Here is a 13,277-nt window from a genome sequence, read left to right as displayed (position 1 = left end):
TTATCTTACTTTATAGGCTAAAAAGAAATGTAGAAACTAAGAGTTTGTAAGAACAGCATTTAAGCATTAATGTGGTGTTATCCAGTGCTACTTTTGCTTCACAAAATGCCTCTTTAATTAATGTTATGACTTGCTTGATTGTGAGCCTCTTGCCGCAGAGGTGTCAGGAGGCTCCGTGCTGAGGTACAACCCACTGGCCACCGACCAGGCTCTTTTCTTCTCCTCCAGCTGTCAACGGCTACTTGTTTGGTAACCTGCCAGGCCTGGCCATGTGCAAGGACGACAAGGTCTCCTGGCACCTCATCGGGCTGGGCAGTCACTACGACATGCACGGGGTTCAGTTTCAAGGAAACACCATTGACCTGAGAGGGACGACGAGGGACGGCCTGGCCTTGTTTCCTCACTTATCGGGAACAGCACTGATGCAGCCAGACCGCGTGGGTATGTTCCTGAGCTTATCGTGGTGTCGTGGCACTTGCAGAAATCAGGCAGCCTAAATAACAGCCAGTGAGATGCTCTGCCCCACTCGGGGAGTGTGAGGGAGCTTGAAAATGTGGGGACATGCACAGGGGATGGAACCAGGCTCGTGTCAGTGGTGCCCGGTGCCAGGACAAGAGGCAATGGGCACAAACTGGCACACTGGAGGCTCCCTCTGACCATCAGGCAGCACTTCTGTGCTGTGTAGGTGACAGAGCCCTGGCACAGGTTGCCCACAGAGGTTGTGGAGTCTCCATCTTGAAGATCTTCAAAACCTCCTGGACATGGTGCTGGGCAGCCTGCTCTGGGTGTCCCTGCTTGAGCAGGGGTTGGACCAGGTGGACCCAGAGGTCGCTTCCAACTTCAGCCGTTCTCTGATTCTGTCTGGACTGTGTGGACTTAACATGGCTGAGAATTCAGGCTGGGCTCCTTTTCTGGCAAGGTGCTGTAAACCAAATATATATATGTACCAAAGAGCAGAGGCTTTGATGACCTTGGGACAGGCAGAGCAGCAGGCAGGCAGATAGCTAATGGGATGCTCACAGAATTTCCATAACTCTCAAAAGACCTTTTTTATCAAAGACAAAATTCACAGCATCATGTAAGATGTTTTAGAACTTCAGTAATACCTGGTCTTTAAGAGGTTCTTCAGAAGTATATACATAAAGGATACTTTTTATTTTCATGTCTAATCCAGTGATTCGTTCTTCAAAGCTGTAGGGGTGATTTATTCATTGGAGATACTTCAGAGAAGCTTTAAGCCAGAGTGCAATGTTACTTTTCTTCCCATTGATGCAAGTTTTTAAATCAAAGGAATCATGAGAGTTGTGCAAGGCTCTGCCAAAAGCCATCCTTGGCTGGAGCACCCGATAGAAATACCTGTTGGCCTTGTGCGCACAACACCAAGCCATGGTTAGACCTCCAGCACTGCTGTGTCTACAAGGCAGCAGATTCTTTCCTTGTGTCTGTCCCATACATTTCCATGTCTGTCATGAAACAACATGGCAGGAATTACACTGAACACTGGAACTAGGAATTCATTATTTTTTGCCAGCTAACCCTCTACTGATCACAAGGGAAAATGAATGAATTATCAGATCTTTACCAACACCAACACTTGCATTTCTTTTATTTATTTTTTAACTGCAAGTTATCATCACCTTTGCCCTAGAAACACAAGGAATGGACTGAGATCCAGCCAGGACAAAGTTATGCTTTCAATTTTGTTCCATCATTGACTCAATAAGTTGGACACATATAACTCAGTGGACTTCTCAGCTTTTGCATGCACTGAAGGGCTTTGTAAATGCTGTCTTCCCTCACAAGAGTGCTAACAGGTGGAGCTGCACAGGACCATGCTGTGGTCAACTTCTGCTCCAGTAAATGGGTGGGGGTGAACAAATGTTAAAAATCTGCACACAGGCCTGCCAAAAGATGTCCCTACTGTTACTGCAGCCTTAGACCATCAGAGCCACAAAAAGCCAGCCTGTGCTGATTTGGCCTCCAATGTTACCACTTCATTTGAAGCTTTCCATGGGCAAAGCACAGAGCTGCTCCAAAGAGACGCTGGATCGGTGCCCTGAGCACAGAGCACACACCAATACAATCAGAAACCATGTGCCAACTAAAGCCATCTCAAGATTTTTGGGAAAGTGTCCCTTAGCACTTAAGTGGCTTTCAGCAGCCTCTGACTAGGTTTGTCCCTTGTTGTCAGCCCATGCTGTGGCCACACTACCTCTGCTTCTCCTGGTGTTCTCCACGGGCATGGCCGTGCCTGTACACCCACCCTCTGACGTCTTGGGGCCATGGAGCACGTGGCACATAAAGGAGATGACTGGTGTGTTTCCATCTTGCCAACTAGTTCCCCCTTCAGTCCCCTTAGTTTTTCAAAGCCAATGGGTGGAATAAACACCCCCTTGAATGAATTTCCATAGAGCATGACAGACTAGGGTTTTGCTTTTTTTTTGGAGGACAGATCAAGAATGCACAAGGCACTGGACCTAATTTTCCAGCCTGCTTGTTTATTTTCCAGAATTACTTACATCTCAAGAGCTTTCCTTTCTAGGCACATTCAAGGTGGTTTGCAGGACTTTTGATCACTTTGTCGGGGGGATGAAACACCTCTACGAGGTCAGCAGCTGCCGCAATGCCACCCGAGCCCAGCAGCAGCACAACACCATGAGGATCTTCTACATCGCTGCAGAGGAGGTGGAGTGGGACTATGCCTCAAATAAGAGCTCAGAACCAAAGATTTACAACATCAGCAGCAATGAGGAAAGGTACGCAAAGCAAAAAAAAGGCTGCTGGGTGTGGGGCCCACTTATGGTGAAGGAGGAGTGTAGATGTCTCCTTTCATGAAGCCAGCCTAGTACTTCTTAGGAGGCACTCTTTAAGAGGTAAACATTTATTAAATGATAACCTCTCAGAGCAGACTGATTCCTAGGCAGCATATGCAAATGTTTTTGTCTCTAAGTGTCTCATCATGCTGTTGAACCAAGGAAGGCTTCCGAGTCCCTAAATCCATGTGTGGTAACAGCCTTGAGTGAGCCACATCTACACTGCTCTGTGCTAAGGAACAGAAAGCGTGCAGAAGACACGTGATCCAGTGGTCTTTGAGACAGACCACTGTTTTGGTGAAATAAATGAATAAGTGGATAAATACATAAATGAAGGAGAAAAGAACATATTTAAAAAAACAAAACCAAAAACAAACCTGGAAATTGTGGCTGGGAAGCTGCACCCTGTAGAAAAGCATGAGTACGGTGGAGTCAGCAGAAAATATACCTGAAGATACAGAGGAGTGCCTAAAGAAAATATTAACTGTCAAAAAACATCACTGTCAAAAGGCTGCTGCTGTATGCACAGTATTTCACTAGAGTGAGCCACGCAAGTGGGCACTTGTTGCCTGTATTTTTTATGTTGTGAGCCAGCCTTGTAACTCTGCTGCCAGAGGGAGCTTGGAGAAGGGAAGCCAGGAGGCAGCAAGCTCAGAGGAGAGGATGCGAGTGTCCTCTGCTGGCCCATAATATCCGTGATAAGACTAATATCCGAGCCAGTGAAAGAAGGCATCGTGGTACCAGGATCCAGGTCTGCAGGGAAAGATTGTGTCTTTTGTTGGGGTGGAGGAAGCACTGGGGTGAGAGGCCAAAGCCACACGTAGCTTGAACTTCTTTTCTGGTTTGTCAGCTCTGCTGAAGGATTTGTGTCCCTAAATGTTTGTGGTGAGTACAATATATCCCCGGTTGTACTTGTTTGAAGACAGCGTGCATTTACTGAGGATTATCACTGTTATTACTTGCTGTACAAAACCTCTTGCAGCACATAGGGCTTCCCCTCAATCACCACGCTGGACCAAGCTGTATATTCTTGTCACACCTACTATGAATAACACAACATTTACCAGCTTTTAGATACGTAAGTTTTAGCACTTTTAATTTTTGCCTTTTTATTTTGCAGTTACGGGCACATTTTTCTGAGCCAAGGGGAAGACCTAATAGGTACAAAATACAAGAAGGTGGTTTACAGGGAGTACACGAATGGCAATTTTACACAGCACAAAGTGCGGACAGAGGAGGAGGAACACCTGGAAATCCTGGGCAAGTAGCTCTCATGGCTCACAGACTGAGCATAATAAATGAGAGGGTTGATTTCCAAAATAAAAGAGATTTTACAGCTTTGTTAACAAAGAAAAGAGGTAACATTGATGCCTATTCTGGGCGATCAGTGATTTTACAACCAGTCTGTATAACTGCTGAGTGTAAAGATGCTTTCCAAATGAGATGATTTATTCCCAAGCATGTAATAAGGAGTTTCTGAAGGAGAACTAACAGGGAGGATGCAAAAATCTAAATTCCAGGATTCACCTTAACATCAAAGCATGTATTATGGGGGAAGCTTTTGTAGGTAGATTAATTCAATATTAAGGGACTAGATTAGTACCTGAAATTGGACAAGACAAAATTTTATATGTCATAAAATAAGCATCAGCTCCTGTTTTTCATGGGATGAGAAGTAGGCAAAAACTGAACATAAAATAGTCAATACTCCCTAGTACAATACTGAAAAAAAATATTTTAATGCTCTAGGAAAAAAAAAAAAAAAAAGCTATTACCACTTTAGGAAACACAATTTTGAAAGTTATGAACAAAATTTTTCCTGAAAAACAAGCTGTCCAGAGACCTATTTCCAGAGTGATATTATTCTGACTGGCAAAAAAAAGAAAAAAAATTATGTACATATACGTAATTTTTCATCAGCTGAGATAGCAGATTGGTTTTGATTGCTTTGTTGAAAGGAGAGAGAAGCCTAAAGGTTTTGAGAGCCCATGGCTCCTTTCCGAGGCCAAGCCATTGGAAGATTGTTGAAATTCAGAAGAGCAGCATTAATCACTGGCGTCTTCTGCTTTAATTTAGGGCCATTACTCCATGCCGAGGTTGGTGACTCTGTGCTGATCGTGTTTAAGAACAAAGCCAGCAGGCCTTATTCAGTGAGTGCACACGGTGTAGAAGAAGTGGGTTGTGAAGAACAACCTGAGACACCAATTACCCTCCCAGGTAAGGCTGCTCATATTTTTTTTTCTTTGAGCTACAAACGCCGTATATAAAAGCATTTTAACGCAGGAATGATCCCTCTTTCAAGCTTATTCATACCTATATGTTCTCCCAGGCATAACACGCTCAACATTTATTCAGATATGATTCTCTGTGTTGTTGTGCATGTAGGTTCTTGACCAAGTGAGCATGTTGGGGCAAAGAACGAGCCTTTGTTCCTATCAGGGGTAGAAGCAGGAATGTAGTATCACTGGACAACCTCCAAAAATGCAGAAGCAGGCCCATAATCATGGCCAGGTGAAGCCTAAACCAGCTTTTAGCTCCAGACTGATGCTCAAACAAAGTTTTAAAACTGGGAACTTGGGGAGAGTTGCAGTCAGCAACGTTAATTCTGCCTCTTCCTCACTGTACACCCCATCTGTCGATGGTTGAGGTGCAATGCTGGGTTCGCTGCTGTAATGTCTCCTGTGCCCACACGGGAGCAGGCTTGGCATGAGCTAGGGAAGGTGTCCACGAAGCCAGGGGAAAAGACTAAGCAAGATCTAAGGATGTACTCCTTAGGTGTTTGGAAGCAGCGGTCAACAAGGAGAACAAATCCCTCAAAACCAGAATAATGCCTGGGCACTTCACTCCCCCCAGCACCTAGAGGCCCTCGCTGGCTCCCCCAGGCCATGCTCACTGCTCACCCTGGGCCCAGCTCACCAGATCCCGTCCAGTCCTACTAAATCCCGAAGCTGTCATCGATCAGATTGATGTCCTGCTACCCTTGTGCTCCCCAAAGTGCTGCCAGCTCCTAACAAGACTGTGTAGGGTATGGTAAAGACATGCAGGGAGTAGATCCCTGGCTGCCTAAGCCACAAATAGTTCTCAGCTGCCACAGCTTTGTCCCCTCCCCTCTTTTTGTCCCCTCTACTCCTCTATTTAACCAGGAGAAAAAAAGGGAGAAAACATCCATTTTCATCTTTTTTATCAGTCCTTTCATGGGACACACTTCACTTGCGCTTCAAACATGGAACATTGATGCCATCTGAAGTACCTTGGGTTTGAAGTAGAGTGGAGATCTCTCTCCCTACAGCCTCCAAATATCCCAAAGGGAGGAGTAAGGAACAAGGAAGTTGCACAGGACCATGGCCTGGCTCTCTTCTCACATCAGCCCTTCAAAAAAAGGGAAGATGGCGCGTAGGTTAGATAAAGGTGGATGACAAATTCTTCCTTGGTGTATGTCTCCAGGGCAAGAATGCGTCTGAGATTGATAGGTTTCTTGGTGGTGTTTTCTGTCCTACTACTGTAGTCTTGTGCTGTAAAAGCCTTTTTGAACTCTGCAAAGTCAATAAACCCACGCTGTAATGTACAGAAGGTGCTTGTAAGATTAAGTGGTATTGCATCATTTACATGAGACTCATGCTATATAATATGATATTTGAGCGTCATCTTTTTTTTTTCTTTTTTCTTTCTTTGTTTTTTTTTTTTTTTCTTTTCTTTTCGTAGTTATTGCCACACCGTAACACCCACTATTGCATGAACTACCAAAATTGTGCAGTGGCTCAGTGACACAAAGATAGCTCAGACAATTCACAGCCATTTAAGCTTGAAAACTCTGCTTTGCTCCAATGTCCACAGCCATTGGCAGCTTTTGGGTTGTGGCTGTACCAAGACCATGGCCAACAGTTCCGGGATTTCCTTTTTTTCCCCTGACTTGTATCACATTACCAGGTGTTCTTGGGTTTTGTCACCCTGGAATAATTCTGGGGAAGAGACAGAGTCTTTCAGCATTTGTCCAGCACGTGGAAGGACAAGGTGTTGACCACTTTTTGGCCTCCTGCCTTTTTTTGCTGGAGCACCAGCAAATAAATAATTATTCAATTAAAAATGGGGAAACACAGCACAGACAATTCATCTGAGTGTAGGTGTGTTTATGTTCAATACAGAGAACTGATTCTCACCCAAGCAGATAATTTCCCCATCAAATTTGTGGTTTTTTTTTTTTTTAGAATTAGAGGTTAGGGAATCTCTGCTCCCCCTTGCCACAGGTTGCAGCACCATCTGCAGATCTCCTTTCACAGGTGATATCTGCCTTCGTTTACACCACTGGAACCTTGCCAACCTCCTGGAATGCAGAAACACATCCGCATGCCATTCCTGCATGCTTCCACAGATAGCTTTAATGCAGATCATTTTTTGATGAGGAGGGTAGTGGGTCTCAGTTACATACTGCTCAAAGCCTCTAATACCCAGCTGTTCTTGGTAAAACTCTTTTTTTTTTTCAGGGGAAATAAACACCTACAGGTGGAATGTTCCAGAGCGATCCGGCCCTGGTAAAACAGATCCAAACTGTATCACTTGGGTTTACTATTCAACAGTAAATTTTGTAAAGGTAACCAAGAAATGGTCAATTAAAGATTAGCTAGTTTCAGATAAAGTATGCTATCTTGTGTAATGTCTCTGAAAGCATCCTGGTTCTCATTTCTGCAAGGACCACAGGTTTGAGGAAGGCTTTACAGAGCTAGATGCTTTGTTGTCTTTGGTAACAGTTGCATATGCTTGGGTAATATGACCTACTAAAATCCTCAGGGATACACTATGGTAATGTGATTCCCTTCTCAAAGAGTAGTTGAAGGGATTTTTGGGTAAAGACAAAACATTGCTTTGTTACATTAACACAAGGACATTAAATTTTGGGAGTAACGTGTCCAAAGAAAAATATGTCTAATCAGATATAGTAATGATTTTTTTCTCCCCTAATAGGAAAATGGAATTTCATCTTTATTTAATGTGTAGATTTTTTTGTACTTTTTTCATAATCGGATGAACTAGAACATCTGTAATATATTTATTTCATTTCAGGACACATACAGCGGTCTCATTGGGCCTCTTGTAGTTTGCAGAAAAGGAATTTTGGATGAAAATGGTTTGAGGAAAGACATTAATCGTGAATTTACTCTCCTGTTTATGGTGTTTGATGAAAACAAATCCTGGTATTTGAAAGAAAATATTGAAACATACCTTCATAAGAATCCTGATGATTTTAATTCCACTAAGGACTTTGTAGAAGGCAACAGTAAGCATGGTATGTAGGACTCGGTGGCAGCAGCCAAGAGGACAGAGGTTTATTTTTCACAGCCCTTTCAGGAAGACATTGACTTGGCCTGCAGTTACCCACCCACATGATATCTTTATAAACTGCAGCAACTGGAAACAAAAAGATTTCGTGAGGTCCAGCCAAGATATTTTTCTGACAAGCTAATTCAACCTTATCCTGATGGGGAGAGGCTGCCCTGCCAGACTTCCCTTGACGTTTGGGAGCTGCATTCCTTGTTGGCTTGCTTTGTAGGAGCACAAGGATGACTTTTTAAAACGTGGCTGTAGTAACAACCAGCCCAGGAGCCAGACAGGACAGAACAAATGGAGACAGGAATGGCCCTGGCAAAGCAAACTGCTGCTTCTCCAGATTTCTACTCATTTGAGGCAACAACTCTTCCTTCTTTTCCCATGTAGCTTCTCAGCCAAAATCCTGTTTGTTCAGGAGTCTGATCCTAACAAGTGAAAACCTTACCCGGTGCTCCACAAGACAGCTAAGTGATTGCTGCTGTGCCCTTAGATGACAAGCTGTTTGGAGACTGAAACAAAAATGTGGCTCTCTCCCTGCAGTCACTACAGAGAGCCCTTGCCTTGCCACATGTGCCAGGCACCTGTTCTCCTTGTCTGAAGGTTATCATCACCCATGCCGTGGCCAGTTATTAACCAGACCTATTTTGTCATTCTTCCAGCAATCAACGGGAAGATTTATAACAGTCTCCTGGGTCTAACAATGAATGAAGGTGATACGACGAACTGGTATTTGATAGGAATGGGCAATGAAGTGGATATACACACAGTCCACTTCCATGCACAGACCTTCATCTTCAAGGTTGGTAAAATGGATCAAAGTAAAACTTGTAGAGTGTGATGGGAAATTCCTCAAAAAAAAAAAAAAAAAGTCCAAGTTCTAGCCTATTTTTGCAGCTTGGACATACAGTCCTGGGATGATGTTGAGATCAGGGGGACGTTTACATGTGAAGGAGATATGAAACAAAGTGGATCCTTGCAAAGCTTCTACCACTCATGTTCTGTTATAGAACCTGAATAAATGTCACTATTAGAGGTCAGGTAGGTTAAAATACATATTTTCCCATGGCTATAAGGGAAGATAGCGGAAGGAAACCAGAGCTATGCTTGCTTACAAAATGGCTTGATGTTGTGACAGCCTGACACTGGTAGGATTACCTGAAAAATCTGTCTTTCAAAGTGATACCTGTGCTCAACCAGCACCCTAAGTTCCAAGGAGGAGTCTCCTGTTGCTAATTAATTGGTTAAATGAAGGCTGTCCACAGGCCTCAGTTTTCCTCCATGGGACACACTAGAAACATGTAACAAGAAGCATTTAATCTGCCTCAAGAAGCAAAAAGTCAGACTGGAGTATTTCAGTGCTGGGGGGTATTTGAGTACTGTAAGGCAAGACCCTTACGATGCTGATTTTGCCTTGCCACAGACAGATAAGGACCACAGGGGAGATGTGTATGACCTTTTTCCTGGGACATTCCAAACAGTTGAGCTGGTAGCAGAAAACCCTGGGACGTGGCTCCTGCACTGCCACGTAGCTGACCACATCCACGCCGGCATGGAAACAACCTACACCATCAATAAATCAGGTGAAGTACCAGAAATCCGTCCTGGGACTCTGACAGTGTATTGCAGCAGTTTGGATGAAAGGCAGGGAAGTAAGACAGCTAATGCCAGCTGGTGGGAAGCACCTGGGAATCACTGCCTGCTGCCCTGGGCAGCCAGCATCATCTAGGGATGCCCTGAGGGCATGGCAGGGACAGGAACATTGGCTCTGCTCTGCAACCAACCAAACAGTTGGTGTTTCACAAGAGCATCCCCTAAGACAGTGGCAGCCTGTGGACAATCAGTCACCCGCAGGTGGTGCGGAAAGCAACTGCAAAGCTCTTTTTTGGCCTGTAGCTTAGGGCTGGTTCCTTCCTCCAGTCACTGCCTGTTCACAGGGATACTCACGCTCCTTCCTGTGCAGGCAAGAACCAGCTGGGCTACGAGGTGCTCCAGAAAATGGGGTTCATCCTGCCCAAGAAAGAGCAGTTCCCTTGACTAAGTAATATTGGCAAATATTTTGAGAGATGCTGGTCCCTTCTACCACCTGTGAGTGAAGTCAGAAGAGTTTTGTGAGCCTCTGCACACCAAAAAATTTCACTAGACACCTGGGTCTGGCATCTCCTGCCTGGGGCAGCACAGTTTGTGCTTGCCACACACTTCCGCAGGGGCTGCACAGTCCTTGAGTGGCAGGAGGATAAACGTGATGCCAAATGTAGCTAAAATCCTCCTTTCTTGGGTGAGGTGTATTTATTTTCTACCAATTATTCCTTCTAGCTTGTTCAAATGAACAAGCAAATGCAGAAGTGAAGTAATAGATCCCTCTAGAAGAGGGGGGACTTTGCCCATGGAGCTGCCTAGAGCAATCTATTTATAACTGTGTTGATGTAATCAGGATTTATGCTCAGATTACCAAGGTAGGAGGAACTAAAAAAAAAATTAGTGCTAATTTTCCAGCCTTTTTTTTTAAGGATTTTGACTTAACTACGTTTTTTCTCTCTCTGCACAGAGCGGGAAGCCCCTTCAGGAGGAGGAGTCACAACTGTAGCTTATGGCACCACCACTGCAAAAAACAGGACCATAGCAAAGGGTATGTTTTTTTTTAACATATAATTTTAAACTTTTCAGGCTCACGTGCAGATTCTTCATGAGCTACTTCTCTTTTGGCAGATTATAACAGCCAAGAGGACACTTTTTTGGGCAAAATCCTGAATCCCGGAGCAGCCAACCTGATGTTCGCAGCTTTTGTTTTCGTCGGACTTGTTCTGCTGCTCACCACGTTAACCTTCTTCTGCCTCACCACCCGCCAAGGAAGCAGGATCCAGTATCAGGCTCTGCACGACAAAAGCGCGTTTCTACCAGACTCCCTGTAAGCCCCAGTTTTAACACCATTCACGGAGCTGCGCCGGATTTCACGACACGCTGCTGCTGCACCTGGAGCAAGACCCACGCCGACAGCCCCATCCCGTAGCCAGCGCTCACAACAGCGAACGTGAGCTGCCGGGCAGGGATCCGAGAGCCACCCACCACCGTTCCCATCCCGCTGCCTCTCAGCTGAGCTTTGCCCGAGCCCACACCTCTTGGCCAACGCTCTGGCTACGAGGGGATTTCATCACGGGAGGAAGGAGTGGGCAGGATTGCACCCGTGCGCCCTTTGCAGAAGCACGGGGGTTGCACCAAATACCGTGGGGGACTGTCTTAGCGTGCTGGCTCCCGAAGGCACATGAGTAAGTCTGGAAGTCCCCGTGGTGTCCCTAAGGGAATCCAGGCTTACACCGGAGTCTGGCTCAATGATTCACTGACATTTAACCAATTCTCCCTTTTTTTTTTTTTTTTTTTTTTTCCCCACCCTGTTAAATGAGGAAACTACACTGGGGACAGGTGTTTAAAGGCACCTAGGTACCGACCAATATACTTTAGCACGTGATGGAGCTCAGCAGCAGTTACAGTTTTTGTTAATCCCTTTAAAAATCTAGCCCTGAGCAACCTCCCAGAAAGTTATTAGACTTTGTAATTGCTGCTCCTTGTGGTCGTCCTGATTCTTTAACTCTTCTTTGCACCAAGCAGCACTTCACTCCCTAATTTTAATGAAACCAGCAGGAGGCTGATGTCTGTGGTCTGCAGGGAAGAAGGACAGAATCAGGCCGTGTTTAGTGATACTTGAATGTTTATAACTCATGTTTAATTAGACAGCAATCACTTTTGCCAGCCAGCTGCTCCTGTCAGCTACAGCTCTTGCAGAGGAACTGCAGAACTAACACATCTGTGAAACTGTTTATCCAAGTTGGATTTTGAATGTAAATCCAGGTTGCTGTTCTTTTTTTTTTATTATATTTTTCCCAGCTCTATATTTTGAAGTATGTTCAAATCTAGGGAACTTGGCTGCCTGTCCCTCTTACTGCAGCTTAGCAGTGTCCTGGATCCATGTCCAGGTAGCTGATACGTAGAAGTTTCTTGGGTGCTTCTTGGTTATTTCCTGATTCCTTGTTTTCCCCAGTTATTTAAGAGCACACACATGAGGTAGAACTGCAGGACTGAGCCCAAATAGGAGTTATACTATAGCAACAAACACTTCCACACTCACTTACTAAATCTCCTCTTTGAGCTGACAAAAATAGATACCCTAAATCCTGTGATCTTTCTATTTTGTAAACATTGAAATTAAGGTTTTCTGTTCTGTCCAAAAACACTGCACAGAACATTTCATCTCTGTTCACATACAAATTAAAGCCTTTCACTTAAACATACGTGATTAATAAAAGAAGTTATTTGGTACTTTTCATTTTAGAATAGCTAATGTGTCTGACTTCTTAGAAACAGAATCGTAAATATATTCTGACCACAGTAACCAGCCAAAGTGATGACAAAGATAATAAAGATCTGGTTATTTGTACAAACCTTCTGGCACAGTTTATTTCACCCGGCACACTTCTCAGCTGGAGGGCAGCTGGGAAACAAGAATGAGGCCTCCAGAGGTCCCCAAGGCCTTGGGATGTCACTGCCGCTCGCTGAGGTAAGGCAGGCAGCCACGGAAAGCAGAAGGCATCACAGGGAGCATGAAGCATGGTGGTTAGCATTACCTGCCTGCCTGGAGCAGGCAGCTTGGCTCCAGCTGTGCCCCACATCGTGGAGCTGTGGAAAGCACCTGCAATAAAGGATAGCATCTGTGCTGGATTGAAGCACCAGCGGGAATGCAAGCAAAGCAACCAAAGGACGAGATGACAAAAGGAACAAGTCACCAGGACAATGTATCCAGGGCCACAGGCCCTCGAGGATGGAAACTCTGGATTATGTAGTCCAAAATCGTTGGAACTGTCCCAGCACCAAGAGCTTGGCAGGTGACAAACGCAGTCCCAGCCTTGAAAAACTTCCCAGTGGAAAGCTAGGAGATGAGGAAAAAAGTGGCCAAAGGAAACAAAAAAAAACAGACCATGGCAGAATGAATCTTTTTTTAAATTATTATTTTATTTTTTATTTTTAAAAGACGATTTTACTTTAATGAGGTTTTTGAAAGCCTCCAAGCGTACATAAGACACCTGCATGAATGTAGCCTGCTTACACCTCCATAAGACATTTGAGAAAGTCCATAGTAAAAATTCCTTAAAG

At 44.6% G+C, this 13,277-nt stretch overlaps 1 protein-coding gene across 3 annotated transcripts in view; it reads left to right on the top strand.

Moving 5' to 3' along the window:
• The window catches only part of HEPHL1 (hephaestin like 1), a 35,896-nt gene extending 23,197 nt beyond the window's left edge, over window positions 1-12,699 (top strand). For 2 of the 3 annotated variants that reach the window (XM_066989878.1, XM_066989879.1), the window contains exons 10-19: window positions 229-441; window positions 2,543-2,756; window positions 3,934-4,073; window positions 4,890-5,030; window positions 7,295-7,401; window positions 7,872-8,094; window positions 8,795-8,934; window positions 9,556-9,715; window positions 10,681-10,761; window positions 10,842-12,697. In XM_066989878.1, the coding sequence (XP_066845979.1) occupies window positions 229-441; window positions 2,543-2,756; window positions 3,934-4,073; window positions 4,890-5,030; window positions 7,295-7,401; window positions 7,872-8,094; window positions 8,795-8,934; window positions 9,556-9,715; window positions 10,681-10,761; window positions 10,842-11,044 (1,622 nt within the window). In that variant the 3' untranslated portion in view covers window positions 11,045-12,697. Of the gene's footprint in view, window positions 1-228; window positions 442-2,542; window positions 2,757-3,933; window positions 4,074-4,889; window positions 5,031-7,294; window positions 7,402-7,871; window positions 8,095-8,794; window positions 8,935-9,555; window positions 9,716-10,680; window positions 10,762-10,841 lie in introns of all 3 variants that reach the window. The other variant, XM_048076520.2, reaches the window with a different exon arrangement.
• The last annotated feature ends 578 nt before the right edge of the window (window positions 12,700-13,277 follow it).

Source organism: Anser cygnoides, chromosome 1 (assembly GCF_040182565.1).
Source record: "Anser cygnoides isolate HZ-2024a breed goose chromosome 1, Taihu_goose_T2T_genome, whole genome shotgun sequence".
Taxonomy (NCBI): Eukaryota; Metazoa; Chordata; class Aves; order Anseriformes; family Anatidae; genus Anser; species Anser cygnoides.
This window is presented reverse-complemented; position numbering and strand designations above follow the sequence as displayed.